Here is a 24208-nt window from a genome sequence, read left to right on the forward strand (position 1 = left end):
TAAAAAAACAAGTCGTTTCTAGTCAATGAACTCATCACCACAAACAACCTGGACTTACTTTTCTAAATTAGACTTTGGAGAGGTGGAGGATTAGCAGCAATATTTAAAGATGTCTTTCAATGCAAGCAACTGTCACTTGGTGATTACTTGACCTTTTGAATATCTAACTATTGCACTAAAAAGCTCCACGCATTCAATGTATAATTATTTATAGGCCTCCAAAATTCTCTCCTAGCTTTGTTGATGATTTTACAGAACTGTTATCAACAACTTCCTCTGAAGTAACCGTTTTGTTATTGCTGGGGATTTCAACATTCATATAGATAATCCTGAACAAAACACTTCCAAAGAACTCAAAATAGTTTTAAACACTTTTGGTCTGATTCAACATATAGATCATTGAAACTGTTTGTGGCAGGGCGGAGGGCGGGGCCGGGTCGTGATCCTACGCCCGGTCCCGTTTTAGGCTAATCAAGCCTCCGAGAAGGATAAAGGTTGACTGCAGAGGAGAGAGAGATTGTTTACGGACATGTCCGTCATGTGTGTGTTTTGTCTTTTAAGTTTATCATTAAAATATTATTTATATTATCAAGCCGGTTCTCGCCTCCTTTCCATTGACTGCGTTACAATGTTGTTTTCAATCAGCTGAACAAATTCTTAATCTCGAATGGCTACTTGGACAATTTACATTCTGGTATCCGACCACATCATTGCAGAGAGAGACGGCGCTCATAAAGATCCTAAATGTTATTCGGCTAAATACTGATTCAAGGCAAGGATTCTTGGACCACTCCTGTTCAACCTGTATATGCTCCCACTCCCACCCAAATTATGAAAAAGAAACAAATTGCATACCATAGCTATGCTGACAAGACCCAGATCTATCTAGCCCAATCGCCAAATGACTACAGCCCCATAGAATCTCTGTGCAAATGCATTGATGAAATTAAAAGTTGGATGTGCCAAAACGTCCTTCAGTTAAACAATGACAAGACAGAGGTCATTGTATTTGGCAACAAAGGTGAAATTCCAAAGGTGTATATATATATATATATATATATATATATATATATATATATATATATATATATATATATATATATATATATATATATATATATACTTTGACTCAAAGGGTCTAAAGACAAAAAATAAAATAAGAAATCTTGGTGTCAATTTGGAGTCAGACCTTAGTTTCATTAGCCACATCAAAGCAATAACTGAAGCAGCCTACTATCAGCTAAAACATATAGCCAGAATAAGATCTTTTGTATCCAGTCAAGACTTGGAGAAACCCAAATTAGACACCTGCAGCTCATTTAGAATGCCGCTACCAGGATTCTCACCCGAACCAAAAAGTCTGAGCATATTACTCCCGTCCTCAGGTGTTTACACTGGCTTCATGTTACATTTAGAATTGACTTTTAAGTACTATTACTTGTTTATAAATTGCACGATAGCCTAGAACCTCAATACATTTCAGATATGCTTGTTGAATATAAACCTAACAGACCTCTCAGATCATTAGGATCAAGTCAGTTAAACATACAGAGGGTTCGTTCAAAACAAGGTGAGACAGTGTTTAGCTATTATGCCACCAGCTTCAAGAAGTGCTTAGATGTGCCCCAACAGTAGCCACATTTAAATCCAGACTGAAAGCACTTCTGTTTAGCTGTGCATTTTCTGAATGAGCTTTGTGCTACACTTATTGATTTCACTGAATAATTTTGCTTTTGTCATCGACTTGTGATGCCTATTGAACCTACAGAGAATAATCAGTAAACTCGCATTTGATTATTGCAACCGGCCAGGAGTGGTTGCACCCCACACTCTGTACTGAGAGTGGGTGGGAGTGGTTCTGACAGTACACGCTTATGTTCTAGTCCTCACTTAAGAGTCTTTAAGAATCTAGCAGTGGCTAGGTATCAAACCCGGGTACAGTGGTATCTTGAGTAGAAATTGAGGATGTCCTTGTGACATCGGAGGCATCCGCAGAAGGATGGCACAAATAATAGTGTGCAGATTTTGAATGGGAAAACCTCATCTCTTTTGGTGTCTCCACTCAGACAGGTGTGGAGAAGGAAAACATAGATAGCAGATTATTTTAGTATCAGATTAAATATTTATTTTTCCTTTTATTTTCTTGTTTTATATACACAGTGTAAGCACTGGATGATCATGGGTACACTGAGATCTGCCTTTGAGACTGAAATTAAAGAAAAAGAGATTCAATAATGATTTGGATCATTTCATGTTCTCTGCTTTTTCAATTCACTGAAGTCATGCTCTTAATACCAGTTTTCTTGATTTTATGCTATTTTATTGTATTCTTATATAACTTCTCAATGTGTGTATTACGTTTTTCTTATTTCATGTTCTAAATTGGTTTTTCCATTTTCTTTAAAATGTATATGTATCACTTTGAATTGCCATTGTGTATGAAATGTGCTATATAAATAAGCTTGCCAAGCCTTGAAGCAACCAAACATTTGTGGTAAAGTAAAGCCTAGTTTTTAAAAAAGACTTCAAGCTTTAATGGAAAAGATATTTTAATAAAATACAGCTAATATTTTTACATTTGAAAAGCTGCTTTAGATTGTCTTATAGATTGCATTTTCCTCTGATGACATGTACCACGTGTAACCTAAACCATTTTATATATTTCTAGGCAGGTAAATAATCTAGGCAAATAATTTAATTTATTGCACACCTCCAGTACAACATACTGTGCCCAAACACTGATCTAGGCAGGAAAAATTGTATATTAGCAAACACATTTATTTGTATTTGTAACATGCTGTAAGGTGGTTCAAGATGTAAGAATGCTGAGGTGACTGAAGAAAAGTTAACAGCAAAATGGAATAAAACTGCATTTCTTGTCTATTACCCCCTCCTGCTACTTACATTTACATTTATGCATTTGGCAGATGCTTTTATCCATAGCAACTTACAGGGACAATCCCACCAAGCAACCTGGAGTTAAGTGCCTTGCTCAAGGACATAATGGTGGTGACTGTGGGGATCGAACCAGTGACTTTCTGATTGCCAGATTACCAGTTATGTGCTTTAGACCACTACACCACCACCACCACTTATGAAATAAGCTCAGTTAGAATAGCTAATAATGTGGGAGAGCATTGTTTAGAACCAAAATATGACCTTATTGTTAAGCAATATGGAGCACTTTAAAGTATATAGTTTACACAGTGCTAGAAACTAGACAGATTAAGTTGAAAATGTTTAATAACAGTAATGTCTTAAAAGGTTACATCAGATGGTTACAATTTAGATAAAATAATTACAAATTGGATGTATGAAATATGTATATGAAACCAGAATGCATACTGCCTGAGTGAGAGGGAATGGAGGATAGAAAGACAGAGATAAATGGGAGAGAAAGAGAAATGGGAGAGACAGAGCAAGAAAGAGAGAAGCCATTGAAGGCTGGGAGACTGGCCTATGGCCTGTAACCCAACTCTCAAGAGCAAAGCCCAGAGAGAAGAGCCAGAGACAAGAAGAGAGAAGTGAAAAAAGCCCTGAGCATAAGTTAAGATCAACATCCTTCCTTTGACCATGTGACCACAAACAGACCTGATACATTTAAACTGACCAATATTCAGACCACCTTTAACCCCTACTGTATTCTAATTGTGACCATTTGCAGAGTCCCAATACACAAACACCTCAGCCAACAGGCTGATAGATCACTACCAGAATGCTTTGTAGGTCTTGGAATGAAAGAGGTGGTCTGTTTTTACAAAGAATAAGAGTCTTAATACAGGAAATAATTCCTTTGTTAAATTCCATTCCTACAATGCCTTTGTATTTTGATAATTCAAGTATTTTATTTAAAACGAATAGTATGAAACATGGTACTCCAACTATCTATGTACTGTATATAAAATGTATAGGATATGAATAATGCAGTCCTTTTTCAAGGGTAGTATTTTAAATATCAATCAAATCCATGTTATCAAACAATATTTCTATGACTCAAAATAATTTTTTCTTCCTATCACATGTCCAAATAAAACTCTCTGAATATGGGTTCTGAATAAGCAGCACAGTTCTTCACTTTCTATTATTTCACAATTTGTAGAGGGTTTAAGAGGGTGCAAGACTAAGCAATGGATAGGATGCTATTGAATTTGGTTGGAAGAGCTCTCTATCATCAAAGAGAGAAGGCATATGTAGCAAACTCATGGTGGATATAAAACAGACATGCCCACAGAGGGAGGGACATGCTGACGAGTGAAGAGCCTGCACTGGTCTTCATGCTGTAAATGCATCTTCCCACATTCCCCACCTTGTCAACTGCAGATAATGTCACAGAAGGTGAACAACATGAAGCCTCATATTGACCCATGACCACATTTACGCTGGTGTTTACTACTTCTTTCTGAGTGAGGTTTCCACTGCCTTGTTGGATGGCAATTCTATTGATACCTGTGCCATTACCATCAGTGATGTTGACAGACAGTTCCCAGTTTGACGAGCTGCAAGAGGAGGAGGAGCAACTGCCCTGAACACCGAACACTTCGCATTTTGGAGGTGTGAAGTCTGTCACCTGAATGGAGTAGTAAAGGGAGAGGTAATGCAACCACTTACTGAAGAATAATGTATCTGTCTTTCACTGGACTCTGAGAACTCTTTGCTCTTAATTAGTCTAGCATATACCAATTAGTGGTTTTTATACCATATACCAATTTATAAGACAACTTATTAGTCAACTGAGAAAAAAAAAAAAAATCGGTGGCCAATATTTAAACAAAGTTATTTTGTATGAACTGTAAGATTTATGACTAAAAGTCATTGAAGTCCATGCTAAATTAACTGCGGAAGTGCACACAGATGCATTCTTCTTTGTAAAGCCTGGTTCACACATTACAGTGTTTTCCTGTCCTTTACGTTTGCTGCATCAGACTACGATATGACCCCAGTAAAGATGCCAAGACACACGGTGCGACTTTAACTGTCTTCTATGTCAGACTGTATGAAATAGATCTTTTAGGACTTCAGATTGAAAGAAAATAAAAAGATGTAGAGTCTGGAGTCATTGGTGGGTATAAGAGGATGCCATGGAATGCGCATTCTACAACACGAATGCGATAGTATGATCATAATGTGAAGATAAGGCTAGCCAACACCATATGTGTTGGCATATCACATAGACAAGTTAGTATCAGTCATCAGATGCTGTGTTTCTATTAGTCGAGCATCGTATGAGTAGTCACACTGCAGTACTTCAACCCAATATTTCTGACCTTGTCAGAATTTCATTGGAGGTTAAAGATTATCGCAAGGGCAATTCATTGGCTGTTGGTTAGCATGTCACACTAAACAATGTAAAACTGATGATTTTGCCCTAAGATGGCAGAAATCCCTTTTGAATTTTCTAAATTTGAATCGTGAAAAATCATACAGTGTAAACCAGGCTTTATTTGGCTGATGAAATTGGCAAATAATTTAATTTTTGCACACCTCCAGTACAACATACTGTGCCCAAACACTGATCTTCTGGCTTAGATGTTACTCTACGTCAATGGTTCTCAACCAGGGGGCTGAGATCCACTAGGGGGCCTCAAGATGAATTTGCTACACTATATATAAATTGCAAAAAAAAGAATGTCCTACATTTTATGGTAGGACACTACGGCCACATTTTGTTCCACAGAAAGTTCAACTTCATAACAGCAGAATGCTTCAGTCTGTTTGAAATCATTTGATTTTACCTTTGAGAGGACTGAAAGACGAAGCACAACATAATTAGAGTCACTTCCTCCAGGGCCCTCTGCCTCCATAGTGAGAGTAACGTCTGTGCCTGAGACAGTGTTAGCAGGAGGAGTTAGAGACACTGTCCCTTGAACACTTTCTCCACTTACAAGGGTGAGCCTGTGTTGACACAGAAACACATGTGTGGCACTAAAATGTTTTGTTCTTGATAAGAAATGTGGTGTAAAATATTTGACAGTTTAACAGGTCATTTACGTTGATGGATAGTTCATAGGGATGCTTTTGTCGTTCCTTGCATGAATTGTGTAGACACCACCAGTTCCATTGGTTGTTACAGTAAAATTTTGTTTAAATACTTTTCCTGGCTGCATGGAGCTGCCTACCATTGCCTGTGGTAAAAGAGATAAAAGAAAAGACAATAAGACATTTCATTGCAATAGAAAGCTGACAAAGAGATGGCCAGGTTTAATTTTACCCCAAAACTCAAAAGAACAAAAAAATAAACATGCAAAAAATTCTAAGGGTCCTATTAGCAGACTACATTTTCTTTATGCAAAATGTGATTTCTTAATTTGGTTTTGGGGTGAAATGTGACCTGGACATTTTTTGAGAAGTTATGTAAGATTCACTCACAAAAATGTTAAAGATTAATGTGCCAACAAAGAATACAGTTTGTACCTTAATGCTGACTTTGGACTGAGACATCTGTGTGGTGCTCTGCCTCTGGAAAAGGCTAGAGGAGGTTGTGTCTTTTCCCTTCAGCCACACCACAAACTCTCCCTCTGGTACTTCTTTCACAGTAACTAGGAAATATCCATTAGTCATGTTCTCTATAGTTCCATTAGACACTCTGAGCCTTGACACATCCATGAGAGCAACTTCCTGCACCTCCAGAACCTCTGGACCTTTCCCTCCAGTCAGCATTATTAACAGCTTAGTTGGTAATCCTAAATAAAAAAAACAAAGAATGAACTGACAAACTCCCTCTATACATACAATTCAAGACTATGGTGTGAGAGAAAATCTCATTAAGGCTAGAAACATAATTTATGCAAACACGCGTTGCCAACGCCTGGTTGAACACACTATTGTGCGACCTTGCATTAATGTGGTGATAACCTAGAGTTATCTTCAAAAGTGTGTGCCATAAAACCAGATGTGTTATTCAGATTAGTTGTAATAAATATACATACTAAATTAATTTTCTCTTCAAACTGTTGCTCCGCTATTACAGTGGTTGACTTGAAAGAGAAAACGTACTGTGAAAGCAGACAGTTCACACTCATGTCCACTTTACACCTGTGGCAACATTGAGAATGCAATGCATACTTGAATTGACTCATGAAATCCAGTCTAACACATTTCAGAACGTAACGACACATTAAATCGAACTTGCATAGTGTACTTAGAGAAGTCGGAGTTCGTGTACTAGCATTGAATATGTTTGGAGCTTAATTTAAAAATGATTTGCTAGTTAAACATTACAACGGTTCAAACCTGCTGATGGGCGTCCATCAATGACAGCATATCCAGGATGTGGTCCTTTGAATTCCTCTACAAAGTCATAGATGAATGAAATTGCACTCTGACCTAAAAATAAAACACATGGTAAATCAAACTCAAAAGAAACAAAACCTCTTTCTTTGTTTACATTGGAAAGACACAAAATTATGAATACAAGCAAAAGACACCTCAGAATGCCACAACTTGTATTTGTATTAATACTCCACCATTATAGGTTTAAGTTTGTGAGCAATGGAGGAGTCAGAAGGCAAGGAACTGTCAGCATGAGTATTGTATTACTCTTCAGCGTCACAAAAACTTTAACAAAAAAAGGGCACTTAGTGGCCAATTACACACAAACGAATCATTGTTAGTCAGGCGGGCACATGCAGCCACAACTCTCTCTGCTGTCTCTCCCCCACAATGACACTCTGGCGTGGTTTATCAGGTCTCCCTCTGCCATCACTATAATGAGAGACAGGTGTTGAGTAATCACAACTCATGTGACGAGCCTTACCGCTCTCCCTATTTCAATTTCAATTTCAAAACACTTTATTTGTCCCCAAGGGGCAATTAATAAGGCCACATAGAGTAACGTAAACATTATACATTATAACATCCTACATTAAATAAATAACACAGTGTACATGAAATACATATTAATGAATACCTAATATATATATTAAAAAATAATTAAATCAAGACATAATAAACAAGGGGCTAGAGACGGTTGAGAATTTAAAAGCTGCACCGATTTGGGAACAAAGGTTGCCTTCCTCCTTTGTGTCCTACAACATGGACAACGAAGCCGTCGCCGTGAAGGAAGCCACTCAAAAACAGAGAACATTACATGTGATGTGTCTCGCAAGATCCTTCCAGCCAACCTCAGCGTTTGCTGTTCACTTATAATAGAAAGAGCCCTAATAGGGAGTCCAATAATTTTTGAGCAGACTTTATCTGTGCGCTCCAGACTATTTCTATTTTGGAGGCTTATAGAATGAAACCAGCAGACGATGGAAAATGTAATGACACTTTCAATGTAGGAGTAGTAGAACATAGTGAGCAAGTTCTTACTAACTCCAAAGGAATTGAGCTTCCTTAAAAGATACTGCCGCTGCTGGCATTTCTTCAGTATCTCCTCTGTATTGGAAGTAAATTTGAACAGATTGTCAAAAATTGTCCCAAGGTACTTGTACTCCTTGACAATCTCAATAGGCTTCCCGTGAATAACAGTAGATGCTGCCATAGCCACCTGCCTCTGCTTATTAGAAAAGGTTACTACCATCTCTTTAGTCTTATTCAAGTTAAGCTCCAAACAGGAGATGTCACACCACTCAACAAATTCCTGAAGGGCTGGGCCATGATGCTGTGAAGGGCCTGAAAGCAGAGACAGTAAAACGGTATCATCGGCAAACTTAATCAGATGACAATTAGGTTGAGTAGATCTACATTCGTCGGTATACATAATGAAGAGCAGAGGTGAAAGGACACATCCCTGGGGAGAGCCAGTTGAAGTATATTGGAGGTCAGAAAAGATATTGTTGACCAGCACTCTCTGAGACCTATTGGTTAAAAAATCAATTACCCAGAAAATCATTTGGTCCTCCAGATGAAAACGACTAATAAGTTTCTCAGCAAGAATATGTGGCTGTAGGGTATTAAAAGCCGAAGAAAAATCAGCAAACAAAAATCTGGCTGTGGTATTAGGAGACTCAAGATGCTTATGAACAATGTCTGTGATAAACACCTTTGCATCATCAACCCTCTACCTGTGCGATAGGCAAACTGAAGTGGATCAACTGTGAAACAGTTACTTTAGTGATATAGTTTTTAATAATCCTCTCCATTGCCTTTATCACAAGAGAGGTGAGTGCAACAGGTCTCAGATCGTTTAAGGATTTTATGGAACTCTTTTTTGGTATCGGAATAACAGTGGAATGTTTCCACAGTTGAGGAACTACACCAATAGCCATAGATTTCTGAAATAAAGTCTGAAACACCCCCCAACTGCTCCAGCACAGTATTTTAAGGTTCGACCACAGATAGTATCCGGCCCAGGTGCAGATTTAACTTTGGTCTTTTTAAGAGCTTGCACCACCTCCTCCATACTTATAGTAAAGGCAGAGTCACCAGATTTTAAAGTAGAAATTATTGTTTCCACTTGAGTGGTATTGTCCGTCTCAAATCTGGTATAGAAAGAATTGAGATCGTTGGGAAGAGATGTTAAACTACTTCCTACAACCTGAATATGCCTACGAGCAGTGGGAGCAATATTAACTGCTGCCATATTCTTAAGACCCTGCCAGACTGTATGGAGGTTTCCTTGAGTAAATGTTTGCTCAATCTTGTTCTTATATTTCAGTTTAGCAGATTTAATAGCACGCTTGACCTCTCTGTTAACCTCCTTTTTTTCATACTCAGTGCCGGTGTAGAAAACTCTCTTTTTCTTATTTAGAATTTCCTTGAGTTCCTTCGTTACCCAGGGCTTATTGTTCGGAAAGATGGTAACCTTCTTAGTAGGAATGATGTAATCCACACAGAAGGAGATATACGATGTTACTATATCCACTTGCTCGTTAATATCATTTGATGGAGCTGCGAGCATATTCCAATCAGTTATTTCAAAGCATCCCTGCAGTCTATCAGTGCTGTCATTAGTCCATTGTTTAATAACCTTTACAACCTTCTCTGTTCTCCTTATAACAGGCAAATAGGCTGGTGCCAGTAATACAGTGCAGTGGTCAGCAGAACCCAGTGGAGGAAGAGCGATTCCCTATCCAGCAGACAGACACATGACCACGCCTCCCCCAAGCAAGGCTCCCAAACTTTGGTATGCTGATGTCATATAAATCGTATCGGTCTGATTTTTGTGAAAACGGACCAATAGACCTAGGTAATGTGACTGTAGCTCGGATTCGTCCAGCATTTTAACCTTATTGGCCTCGGTATTGTGTGGGTACACCAAATGAGGCAGGTGATGCACAACATGGATAGACGGAAAACAAGGAACTGCAAACTTTTTAAAAAGTGACCAAAGAGCTAGAAGCCTTAATTGCAAGCCCCAAAAAGTTCAGTGTGCAATGGAGGCACCTCAAATCGAACTATTAAAGGCCAAAAAAGATGCAAGGAATGGAAGCAGCAACAATCCAGTCGTGTGCCTACCTGTGGAGATTTGGAGGAGCCCAGCTGTCATTCTTTATTAAAATATTCGATTACACATTGTGACATATACCGTATACTTGGACAGCCAAATGAAGATTGTAGCTCGACTACACAAAACCTGCAGAAGCCGATTATAACTGCTCTTGTAAATGTAAAGAGAGGAAGTGTAAACACCCCCATAGCTTGGTTTTGGATTGGTTCATCAAATCAGTACAGGTTGACTCACCAATTACTTTTATGGTATAGGACCCTGTTGACTTCATGTCAATATTCCACAGGCCCATGTCCATTCCATTCAATTCGATTCGTTGCAGGTTTCCCACTTTCTGAATTATTCCCAGAGGTCCACTGGCAACCGTGTTAGCTTGAGACACACCTATAAGCAAGCACTTTATGTAAGTCCATATTTAAGTAGAGGGACTTTTACTTTGATGTTTTGCTTTGATGCCGTGCACAAATAATAACTAAATAAGTAGAGTAGAATATAATATAATCAGATCTCATTTGTACATTCTAAAATGGCCTCTGATTTTACCTGTAGGGCTGCGTAGGGTAAATATTAGGTCACTCCCTGTGATGTAGATTGTAGTATTGGATACAGATTTATCCAGCAGGAAGGGGAAACTCTCCACAAGACCTGGATTCCTGGAACGCTGCAAAATAGTTACCTGACAGAAGAAGAAAGTGTGCATACATTCATGAAAAACAGATTTGTGCATTTCATATGCCAGAAAAACTTTGGTTTTACTCAAAGGTGCATTGTCATTTTTTCCTCATTAAAGAAGTTTTACACCTAAAGAGATGTATAGTACTTTTAAGAAAGTCATATCAGAAGCCTAATACCGTAAATATTTATTTTACACTACGCTGGGCTGCCTCATGTGGGCCACCATCTTGAGATCACATGACCATCCAACTACTATGTACTTTCCTTATTATCGGACACTTCAGCTCAAATTAATCATGGCTGACTGCTTATAGCAAATTTTAACAATGGCATTGGTACAGTAAACTATTCCTGCATGATGCTGCATCTGACCACTTGGTGTCAATATATGTCAATAAATGCTTTTAGAATTTCATATTGAGTATGAGACATCATACCATGGCAGAAGTAGAGGTGTCAACAATGATGTCAGTGGCTTGAGAGAGGCGGGACTTTGAGACTTCAATGGCTTGACCCCCAGAGGCCAAGGCCATGTCATAGTACACTTGAAACTGTGAGCGTGGCAACTCCCTTCTCCTCCTCATTGGTGCTGTCATGAAGAAAGACACCTGAAAAGAGAAGGTGTACGATGGAAATTTTGATAGTTGTACAAATTCATTTTTTGTTCTGAAACAAATATTTTTACCGTTGACTTGGTGCTGCGGATAAGGGCATTGATGGTATTCTCAAGGGACATATCCTTAGCTGGGGCATCTGTGAACACATATATTTGTGAGGAGGAGGGAGCACCTGTCAGAGCCAACTGTGAGAGAGAGACAGAAATTCAAAAAGGAGGAGAGAAAGATTTGGTACAGTGGAAAAATTTACTCTAGTAGTGTAATGAATAGACGGAGTTAAGAGTTTCCGTTTTATACTGATCTACCACCTTGTGTTATTTTCTCGAAATGTAAATAATTTCTCAGTGAAAATCTTGAGATCCATTGCATGTTCATGAGCCCTATGAGAGAAGTTCTTTCACAGTTGTTTGCATGTAAAAACAACTCAAGTTCTTACATTTATACGTGCACCTGCGCAACAGACGCAAAGATATCCACTTACATTTTGGGCAGTTTCTCATCGTATGCCTTCGGAAGACTTGTAATATGATGCACAGGCCACATATATTGCTTTTATGATACTCTTGGGTTTTTAAGTTTTAAAGTGAGGAACTGCATAATTAAACATCTGCTTTGTGTTCCACAAAAGACAGAATATAATTTGGGTTTGGAACATCTTGAGTCCCAAACAACATAGTACCTGAAGTCCTGATAGGCACATTTCTGGGATGTCCCCACCCCCTGAAGCGCTGAGCTTGTCGATCTCAGATTTCATCACATCTGGGTCTGTAGTCCTTATTAATGGTCCAAAATCTAAAAATTTATACAGATTAAATTTTATTTGAGCAATGTCTGATTACTTTTGCTTCATTGCAACTAATATGAGTTTGAAGAAATGTTTTTGGACTCACCTGGATCATTGAACGGCACCAGAATATATTGTGATGGTTCATCTTGAGTTCCATTCTTACTGTCAATGATGTTGTAAGCGACTCTTTTGGCCTCTGCGATGTCTTGTGACATACTGCCTGTAGTGTCAATGACAAAAACCAGCACTGCAGATCGTGTGATACCCATCAGCCTGACAGAGACAGGGAGAATGTTGGTAAATGCTTCAATTTAAATGCAATAATTTCAACATATTAAGACTTTTACATTACTTTACATTTATTAATTTAGAAGATGGTTTCAGTGGCTTACAATATGAAATACTACAAAGATGATATATTTATGTTTTCTCACACACAAATACAGTAAGAATCCTTCAAACTTTTAATCAGTTTGCATACACTTAAAAAAAAAAAAAATGTCCTGCTTTCCAATAAAAAAATATATAAAATAAATATATATATATATATATATATATATATATATATATATATATATATATATATATATATATATATATATATAATTAAAAAAAAAATTTTAAATAAGATTTTAGAGAAATCAATCATTTTAGTAAGGTTTATGTTCAAAACAAGAAAAAAGATTTTCAAATGGGTGAGGATAAATAACCTTAATTCAAAGTGAAAACACACAATTTCTTTTTTTTAGATTCCTCTGAAAACAAAACTTAATATTTAATGTTGTTTTTTTTCTCAAGTTAATTTATCTTGTTTTAAGAATGCTTTTTTTTTTTTAATGGCGAACAAGAAAAATACTAATTAACAATTATTTTTGTAGTACAAAGGTGTATGAGGAATCTCCTCTCATACCGAAGGTAGTCCTTGTTTCCTATGGCCCCACGGATATCTTCTAGCAGGTCCAGGGTGGCCTCAGATGCCAGGTTTGCAGCAGTATTATGTAGATGAGCATTATAGGAAAGGCGCTCATCTTTATTGATCCCTCCACGAGGATTCTGGCTACTGCTGAGATCGGTATTCCCACCATGGCTACATTTACCTTTGCCAGAGAGATGTAATGATAGTATAACATCGGTATTATTCAAGAACAGAATGTTGTGTGTGCTCAAGTGTGTCTATAGGTGTAAATCTATGTACTGTTTCCTCACCCTGAGGTTTGTCAGAGGATAACAAGCCCATGTAACCCGAAGTGAGATACTTCTCGTTCAGAATGACAGGCAGAAGCGGGTTTGGACATTTGCCACTGGCACAGTCACTGCATGTTGGAATTGTAACATCTGCATGCAAACACATATACATATATTCACATCAGGGTGATTATCTATTAAGAATTGAATAGAGAATGACTTTCAAATTACAATCAGTTAATAAATTTGAATGACATTTTAATTGAGGTAGCAATCAGGAATCCAAATGTAATTTATGGAAGTCGAGTTCAAATGGTTTGCAATTCAAAGAAACTGTTGCAATGGTAATTTAAAGCTAATTTCATTTTTGAGTATAAATAATCCATAAGCATTTTATCATAAACTAAACATATATATTATTTTCAGAAACTTTAGACAATATTACATTTTTGAAATGCCACCTGAAATGTAATCAATTTCAATATGATTAATAAATTCATTTATTTTATGGACCATGGTAGAACACTTCATTTTCCAGAATATTCAGACATTGGGATGTCAAAATAAATGTGTATAAAGTTGGCTGAAAATGGTGTTCAGCATTTTAGATATTTTGTGGTGCTATATCACGCTAAAAATATTTTTTATTTTTATGGCCATGTTAATTGTTTAAAAGTATTGAACTTAGTTTAGATGTTTTATATGTCTAATCAGTTTAGGACAAACATATTCTAAATGTCCAGTAAATGTATTCAACCTATATAATAAATAGGCATATAAATAGTAATTCTATTCTTAATTTTGACCATTTAGAAATTAATTAATGAATTATGTTTTGCCGGCAAATTTTGGTATGACTGTTTTGAATTTCTTTGAATTCAGTAAACGAATGTAATTTCTGTCATTCCAATACAAATTCTAAATTAACTTCTAATTTATTTCAAGTTCCAACTCATTAATGGAAAGGGAACCAATTTAAACTCTTCACACATCATCCAATAAAACGCATGCAATCACAGATATGCCCTCAATACAGCGATTTGCTTCTGTTTAGGGCCACTTTCAGGACGATTTATCTGTTACTATATGATATTTACTCTCATCTTATCAGTTGTAAACATCAGTTCTCTTATCTCTAGTTATCATTTTAAAGATTGATTTTAGATTGAGCTATTACACTTGAACATTGGACATGTCAACAATAAAAGCCTACAGAATGGCATAATCTTAATTCTTTTCCACATTTGACTCTCTCATAATCACACCCACACCTGTCTGTACCTGCGATGTTCTCAATGGGGAGATCTGGTCTGATGAGGTTGGCATATGGACTTTTGTTACCTAGTTCAACCCAGTTACTGTGGCTATAAAAATCCTGAAAGAAAAAAAAAAAAAGATTCATAATGAATACTTAGATTTAGATTTTGTTACATGCCCTGTTTCACCTAGTTCAATGCAACCTTTTCCATAATTATTATATGTTTAATAAAAACACAAAGTAAATAGGTCTTTTCTGCCTCACCTGCAGTGTGTGACACACCCGCCCCAGTGTCTCTCGAGCAGTTTGAAGGTTGTTAGTGTGGACATTAGCTTTAATGGCTGCTGTCCCCTGAGTGATGAGGTTACGTCCCTCATTGAAGGCCTCATTATTGAAGTGGTGAGGTGCACTGTCCATCATGTCACGGTCAACATAGCTGTTCTGCATGTAGATCTGATTCAGAGCCGTACGAAACCTGGAACCTGAAACTTCACCTGTGGCCGTATCCAGGCAGGCACTCAGCAGCTCTTCTGCTGCTGAACCCTGTGTGACAGTTATTTTTTTAAATCAAGTCTCTTATGACTCTGTCCTGTGACTGTGACAGACAGGTTTGGCTGAACTATGCTATATACTATTATATAATCCACATTTGGCTGGTCAATGAAAAATATTTTGAAGCAATCATTGCCATAATTTCTCTTCATTTTGTACCCTATATTCCAAGTTTTTATTGAATAATAACTTAACATTTTGGTTTGTTCCTTACACAAAGCTTTTGTATGACTTCTGTAATGGCTTGAACTGCATTAGTCATCTAGTCCACTTTTATCATTGTTTTATCATTTTTCTTCTTTATGTCCATTTCATTATATGGAAAAGCACAGTATAAACAATCTCCAAAATGTCTCCTTTTGTGTTTCAATAAAGAAAGAAAGCATTTTGGTTAGGAACAACATGACTGTGAGCAAATGATGACAGAATTCTCTCTTTATTTTCTGGATGAACTGTTTATTCAACTTTATTATTACTATCTGAAGTCCAGCACTTGTTGCAATTAAAACATTTGTTGACAAACAAAAGCACAACATCAGCATGTACACAAACATACTTACTGTTGGTTTGAATTCTCTTCCCTCAGACTCAGCCACTGCTTCACACACCTCATAGATCTTTGCCATTACAGCACTATCAGTGATGGTAATATGAGTGTTTCCGTTGCCCCCAACTGACATGAATGCCTGACCCCAGGACACCAGAAATGCCACCAGGACCACGATGCTCACCTTCACGATCATCTGAATTAGGTGTCAAAATGTTCTCTTTAGTAATGCATTGCTGAGCAGACAACAACTCTACTACATAGTTAAAATTATGAAACTCTATCGTCGTTTACTCACCCTCATGTTGTTCCAAACTCATATGACTTTTGTTATTATGTGGGACACAAAAGCACTTGTGAGAATGTTAGCTCCAGTCACCATAACATTTCATTGCATCTTTTATTCCATACAAGAAAAGTGAAAGGTTACTGAGGCTGTCATTCTGCTAAACATATTTTTGTGTTCCACAAAATAGATCAAATCAGTTTTGGACAAACATGAGGAGAGAAACCAATTAAAGAATTTAAGAATATCTGGGAGCAGCTGCGTAATGGAGAGATAGTTTTGTTAACTTAAACTATTTAATTTACCTATTAATAAGCATGTATATCAAGGGTCTTCAACAGTGGGTCTGTGACCACAAGGGGTCCGCGGTGTACTGCAGGTGGTCTGCAAATTATTGTTTGATCCACCACTGGCACTCGTATTAATCACTCACTCGCAGAGAGAGGAATATGTATTATTTATTTATTTATTTGTTTTATTTTTTGGTTAAAAGTCCATCGATATGTTGAAATCAGTCCTCATATTCAGGCATTCTGCTTTATTTAGTAATGAACTGAATGGAAAGCAGTACTGAGTCTCTTAGAGGACAGGGTAAAACCATGGTTTTACCGTATACGTGAATTAAAACCATGAATTCCACCAAAAACTATGGTTACTTACTACAGTCAACAATTTTACTATAGTCAACACTCCCGTTTTTCCCGGGAGTCTCCTGTATTTCACACCCATCTCCCGACCGCTTCCCGTTTTGTTATTTCTCCCGGGAAAATCCATAATTTGTATGGCCCAAACCGCGTTATATGAATAATCACATATTATTCCAAGGTTGTCCAGTTGCCAGATCTTGTATAAAACGCGTCCTACTAACAAAATCGCAACTTCAAACCATTTTCAATTCATTTGTGACACCAACCTGGCAATCTACAACCAACCCAGTTGCGCTGATGATATCTGCGCAGGTAGTTGTCGCGGGAAGTTGAATCATGCATCACTACTAGATGGGAGGACAAGACTCAGGTGGCGCTCCGGCGCAAAAAAATAAAAAAAATAAAAAATAAAAAATAAAATATATGGGCAGTAAGCAAGGTTTTGATACAATTAACCATGGTTTTACTACAGCTTTACTGTAGTATCCATATGGTAACATGGTTTTAGTGTTAGTAACCATATAATAACATCTATGGTAAATTTTGTGGATTTATATGTTGCTTATACTGACACATTTTTAAAAGGTGAACAAAGCAGCTTAATAATTTTCTGCTCCTACCTATAAATATATAGAAATCCAAAGAATTTGTAAAAATTGTATTCATTAGATGTATCAGTATTGGTATCGATATCGGTGATTCTGTGCTTAAAAGTACTTGGTATCTGATCACCCATCCCTAGCCCCTGCCATCCATCCCAGCCTGGGCAGTTGGTGGTCTCCACGGGGTCTTTTCCCCTTGAAAGAACAAGATTTGGAAAAGAACGCCTTCCCCGATGCGTGTGATAGCGATAAGATGGCCCCAGCAGCTTAAACCCTATGCAGGCTGGCGCGGCCTGCTCCCATGCTTGGCACGTTGCTTTGTTCCCCCCTTCGGGGTGCCGGGAACCTAAAAAGCTTATGACAATTTCTATAGGGCGTTGGGGAAGGGTACGTGCAGTCTAACGGAGCCTGTCACTTTGGCATGCAAAGGCCTGTCCGCACCTGCGTAAGCAGCGTATGTACACAGTTCATAGCATGGCATGACTGAATAGAGACCCCTAGTTTCTCTTTATTCCACACAACTTTGAAGTGAGCGACAGATGGGGAGCGTCTTGGTTATGGTTATTAACCCTGGTCATTTTTAAACACATGTAGAAAAAAAAATGGTAGTGCTTTAGGTTATAGCCCGCAATTTACAGTGTAAGTATACCGAATTTACAGCGTACCTTTTTTTTATTAATATTGTAACTACACAGTACGTTCTTGTAGGTATAAGAGAACAATATGAAAGTTTGGGTAATAAAGGGGTAAAAACCTGGAAAATTACAAATAATTTATACTTCAAGTATTTTATAACTAAGGGTAACTATTCTAATATTATGTGGTATGTGACCTTATACCATGCTAAACAACAATCTTACTTTAAGAGCAATTAAGCAAGAACATGCACAACGTACCTTTTTGTAATAATAGTGTACCTACACATATAGGCTACTGAAGGTATTTTTTAACTACGGGGTACATACTATATTATTATAGGATACATGAGTTACCTGTAACTACATTGAACAAGGGGGTAACAAGCAGCACTTCAATTTACCGCCTGCAAATACCCAATAACTACATAGAAAAAGGGGGGTAACAAGTGGGACTTATACTGTAACAACACAGAACAATGGTATATTTACACTGCAAATACAGATTTATTATATACATTTATGTGTGTGTGTGTGTGTGTGTGTGTGTGTGTGTGTGTGTGTGTATATGTTGTTTAGCATGGTAGGTCATACATACCACTTAATATTAGAGTAGTTACCCCTTAGTTATAAAATAATTACAGTATACATTTTGTGTAATTTTCCAGGTTGTTACATCTTTATTCCCCAAATTTTGCATATTGTTCCCTAATACCTACACATAAGTAATTTATAGGTGCACTATTATTACAAAAAGGTACGCTGTAAATTGCGGGCTGTAATCTAAAGCGTTACCAAAAATATCACTAACATTGGGGACTCAGTAGGCTATCCTGTTTTTTCTGCATGGAGAGTGTCTGACTGTCTGTCTAACTATCAATATATCTCACATGAGATCTTTTTGGAAGGGGTGTGGCACAGTGATGAATTAAAGGGCACTTCATGTCAAAAAGGTGGCAGATATCTGCAGTACACAATATAATGCTTATTTTATTATGTCATTAAATAATATAATATTATTTTAATAATATTATTACAGTATATTGTATGTATAAGTATGTAGGCTACATACATTAATATAACACCATACGCATGTTATTACAGGCATAAAAGGCAACACTTAATTTTAAACAATACCCACCAAGGCATCCTTGGCCTGAAAATGGTTGAAGACCCCTGATGTAGATTCTTTGTTATCAGAAAAAATAGTCAAATTATGACTTTCTGTACAAATTTATACAAGTTTATTTTTTTTATTCATCTGCAAGAACTAAACTGAAACAATAATTAGACATGTAATGGCAGAGGAAGAAATGAACAAGTAGTTTATTAAACAATACTGTTTTAGGAAATTCAAAACTTAACAGAAAATTATTTATAATACCACATATCACATTTTATGTGGATGGATAAAAACAAGAAAATAAATGAATTAAAGATTTTCCTTACCCTCTTATTTCTGACTGAATTTTCTTTTCAAAGTGTACCAGATGCTCCTGTACTTCCAAAACCGAATCCTTGTTGCGCTCTTATTATATACAGACAGTGTCATGCACTCAGAACCCAGCAAATGAATGGCACGATGGGGGGAGTTTAAATTTTGAGAAAGGAGTGCCTTTAAGATACTGCAATGTGAAATGTGCTTGTCCCTTTTTAAACTGTCATACATACAGCATATGTTGTGGAATTTTAACTGATTTTGAATCACTGAGATTGAATACAGAACACAGAAGGGATGTTCAATGTAAGACTGGGAAATTCAAAGTATTTTGTATCCACCAGAATAGTTTTGAGCTGACTAGAACATATCCAGCTAAATTGACCAAGGCTTACTCTGGATGAGATGACAGAAAGAACTAGTCTTACAATATGCAAGACTTTCTAGAAATAAGGTGGTGCTGCAGTGAACACTGGTTTCTGCTGTCTTGAGTGTGTGAAATTAGTTGTGATTGGGTCAGAACCACATTTTGCCATATAAGATGTATACACAAGCTTTTTTATTATTTCCAAACTGCACATATAGTTTCTTATGTCTTTAATTTTACATCTTTATTATTTTTTAACCTTTTCGCCAAAGGTAAATAAATATCTAGATTAATGCAGCTTTCAAGAAAAAAAGAATTTATGACTATGTGGGCGTGAATCTCAGACAAAAAGCTCTTGAGTGCATTATGACCTTTGAAAACAAGTCACATTCCACAATATGAACACACCTTTTCCCACATTTAGAGTCCCCTAAGGGCTGTTGATGACCCTGTGTTATAGATCAAATGAGTAATCCAAAGTATTTAGAATACTTTACAGACCTTGGGTAATCTAAAGCAATACGTTACAAATGACATTTTACAGCATGTAATCTGTAGTGGAATACATTTCAAAAGTAACCTTCCCAACCCTGGACCCAGGGAATTTAGGATGCTGGGAACATAGATACACCCTCGAAATACACATACTTATTTCAGGGCTCTTATTTTGAAATGATGGAGACTTGGCTCTGTTGCAGTGCTCTATATGTAATTATTTACCAAATTAATCTTTTTATAGCTATATTCATAAAATTAAGGACTATATACAGTAAATGTATATCCCTAGATGAGGTTTTTATGAAGTTGGAGACAAGATGTTTGTGCTGACGGGGCACGTTTCTATATTGTCAAATTTTTCTTTTCATGACCTCGCTTCAATTAGAACACTTGATGATCAAAATAACAAAATATGCATTTAAGTAAAGATAAAAATATGAACTAATATAGTCGAGGATGAAATATTTGGATGCAGAAAATCCCCACGAGGTGTGAGTAATCGTATTTGTTTCACCTCTAGAGTTTCACCTCGCCGCTGTTATATAGTAGAACCAAGCCGTTCTAACAACAGAATTCTCTACCACCAGCCACGGATGAACACGTAAGAATTCAAATAATAATTAAAAAACTATCGGCTTAGATTTCTGCCGATAATCCATAGTTCCAAAAAGAAATATACTGTATAAAGCAATATATAAGATATATAGGTCTACATTTTGTTGCAATTCATCTTGGTAATATGGTCAATACTAATACAATTCATGGTCTAGTGATTGCTCCAAGGTTGTGGACTCGAGTCGCATGGTCTTGACTTGGACTCGAGTCACAAATTTGATGACTTCCGACTTAATGTATTCAAAGAAGACTTGGGACTTGACTTAGACTTTGACAACAATGACTTAATGTGACTTAACGTGGACTCAAGCCCTCTGACTTGGAAAGAATTGATACCTTCTAAAACCAAACATCAGAGATATAAATTTAAAAATGTGCAGCAAATCAACGATTCATTTGATTTTCAAATCTGCATTTCCACATGCTACATTCAACCAATCAGACAACCAACCAATCAACTTCCACGAGAGTAGGACCAAGATTGAAGACTGCACATTTCAGTTTTTTGCACATTCGTATATAAAGAATACAATGTCGAAGGCAACAAAAGGATAACAACATGTAGAACCTGTGGTTCAAACATTACAGAGGCTTCATTAACAACATATATTTGTGTGAGGCATCTGAAACCCCACAGACAGAAGTTGAGATTTTGAACTGTTACATGTCAGTTATGGTTCAGTAGCATTTAACTTACCGTGTTAGCTGGGTTAACAAGTTAGCTACTTAGTTCCACAGAGCTCAGTGCACTACACTTACAGTTTTGAAATGAATTATTTTGCATGCCTCGGGCATGCTGAAACCTGCTAAAAGATGCACTGTGGACCAACGTAGGTAGGGTTGCCACCTGCGTATAATTGCACCTGCGGGATTGTATAATATTCAAAGATTAAATTATGCTGTCAATACAGGATGCAATTTGTCATGCATTTCAACTGGTCAGATGGTGTCACAGCTAAATCCTTCCAGATTGTTTATTTAACATTACGTTGGACATTTCACCTATAGTGGGTCAGTGAATATAGAGATCCAGGACTAGAAAACAGGTCACGCTGTGGCAGTAATATGGTGAAGTGAAGATATCAGATGTATCAGTGGTACAAAAGTGCCATATTACAAAGTTTCACTAGCATCAGAATAGTGTTCAAAACATATACAAGTGCAAATTATTATTATTTATTGATGTATAATTTTTTTTGTTAGTGAATTGTTAAGTGCTCATGGAACAGATGTGTTTTAAGTGTTTTTTTGAAGACATAGAGTGAGTCTGCTTCACGGATGGAGTTGGTGAGGTCATTCCACCAACGTGGTATGATGAAGCTGAAAGTCTGAGAAAGTGTTTTGTTGCCTCTTTGAGTTGGTACAACAAGTCGACGTTCCTTAGTCGAACATAGGCTTCTAGTGGGTGTGTAGCTCTGCAGAAATTATTTTAGGTATGTTGGAGCAGACCCAGTGACTGTGCTGTATGCCAGCATCAGAGCCTTGAATTTGATACGTGCATCAACCGGTAGCCAGTGGAGAGAGACAAGGAGTGGTGTAACATGTGCTCTCTTTGGTTCATTAAAGACCAGACGTGCTGCTGAATTCTGGATCATTTGCAGAGGTCTAATTGCACATGCAGCAAGGCCCACAATGAGAGTCTAGTTATGACAAGTGACTGAACAAGCAGTTGTGTGGCATGTTCAGATAAGAAGGGTCTTATCTTCCTGAAGCAATCACTAATCCCTGAGGTATCCCAGTAAGTAGTTGATGTGGCTTGGATACCTCACCTCTCCAGGCTACCTTGTAGGACCTACCTGAGAGATAGGAGTTAAATCAGGAGATGTGTCAAGCACAGTTCCTGTAATACCCAGCAAGGAGAGGGTGGAGAGCAGAATCTGATGGTTGTCTGTGTCAAAGGCTGCAGACTGGTCCATCAGAATCAGGACGGATTATCTGGATTCAGCTTTTGCCTGTTTCAGCGACTCCGTGACAGACAGCAGGGCAGTCTTGGTGGAGTGTCCACTTTTGAAGCCTGACTGATTGTCATCCAGCAGTTTGTTCTGTGAGAGATAGGCAGAGATGTGTTTTTGTGTTGATGTGTCAAGTGTTTTTGACATGAATGGGATGAGAGAGACTGGTCTGTAGTTTTCTATTTGTGTGGGGTCAATTGCAGGTTTCTTCAGCAGTGGGGTTACTTGAGCCTGCTTAAATGTAATGGGAAAAGTGCCTGTAAGTAGAGATGTGTTGATTTTGTGTGTGAGTGCAGGTTGGATGGATGGAGAGATGGCCTGGAGAAGGTGAGAGGGAATGGGGTCAATGGAACAGGTGGTGGGGTTGTTGGTGAGAAGGAGTTTGGAGACCTCAGTGTTAGTCAGAGGAGAAAATGTAGAAACAGAAGAGTTGCATACTGGCGACAAATGTTTGATGGGGTGTGGTGCTGTGAATGTATTGCAGATGGTTGTATCCTTATTAGTAGAAAATGTGGCGAAGACATCTACTGTCAGTGATGTGTCAGGTGGTGGTGGGGGAGGCCAAAGCAGTGTGTTGAATGTTCTAAATAAACTGCGAGTGTTTGTGGTGTTGTTGATCCTGTTCTGGTAAAATTAGGTTTTTGCAGATTTAACATTATTACAAAAAGAGACTGATATTTACCCAGATCTGCTGGATATCTAGATTTCACAGCTGCCCTGAGATCAGTCCGATGTTCCCGAAGGACGTTGTTGTGTTCACTCTATATGTATGCTACATTCTACCACTGAGCGGCACAGTGGTAAAGTAGGTATAAGTTGAGAGAGTAAGAGAAGAAGAGAGGCTGACTACTGAATGTACCAAGCTTGCTACCGTGTGTTTGCTAATAAGAACTGTTGTAGTAATGTAAATGCTCCCTGTTGAATTAAACAGCCCTTGTTGAACTTTCTGGCGTTCTTCAACTCTACATTTTGGTGACGAGTTAACCTACTTCTTTGTGCTTGTTTTTACTGATTCATAATGGCTAATGTGCCTCCGCCTCCAATGTTTTTGCCTTGCCCGGGAGAGCCGCCGATGCCTTTCGACATGTGGATGCGGATTTTCAACAACTACATGCCGGTGATTAATGCAACAGGAAATTCTTGGTCTGAGGCTCGCA

The 24208-nt window shown here is 37.5% G+C and overlaps 1 protein-coding gene across 2 annotated transcripts; it reads right to left on the reverse strand.

Moving 5' to 3' along the window:
- Positions 1-2531: 2531 nt before the first annotated feature.
- Positions 2532-21938, reverse strand: LOC127643825 (von Willebrand factor A domain-containing protein 7-like). 2 transcript variants are annotated; one of them, XM_052126731.1, is made up of 17 exons: positions 21797-21938; positions 16025-16207; positions 15177-15455; positions 14936-15029; positions 13676-13804; positions 13380-13566; positions 12573-12742; positions 12362-12474; positions 11751-11867; positions 11503-11673; positions 10934-11066; positions 10625-10774; positions 7231-7323; positions 6412-6680; positions 5989-6122; positions 5733-5892; positions 2532-4567 (listed from the first exon to the last, which is right to left on the reverse strand). In XM_052126731.1, exons 2-17 carry the CDS (start codon positions 16205-16207, stop codon positions 4172-4174), a joined length of 2778 nt encoding a protein of 925 aa, XP_051982691.1. In that variant the 5' UTR covers positions 21797-21938; the 3' UTR covers positions 2532-4171. The 2 variants fall into 2 exon arrangements, with proteins under 2 accessions (XP_051982691.1, XP_051982692.1); XM_052126732.1 differs by lacking the exon at positions 21797-21938 and adding an exon at positions 19631-19744.
- Positions 21939-24208: the final 2270 nt, after the last annotated feature.

The sequence above is a fragment of the Xyrauchen texanus genome, chromosome 5 (genome assembly GCF_025860055.1).
Source record: "Xyrauchen texanus isolate HMW12.3.18 chromosome 5, RBS_HiC_50CHRs, whole genome shotgun sequence".
Taxonomy (NCBI): Eukaryota; Metazoa; Chordata; class Actinopteri; order Cypriniformes; family Catostomidae; genus Xyrauchen; species Xyrauchen texanus.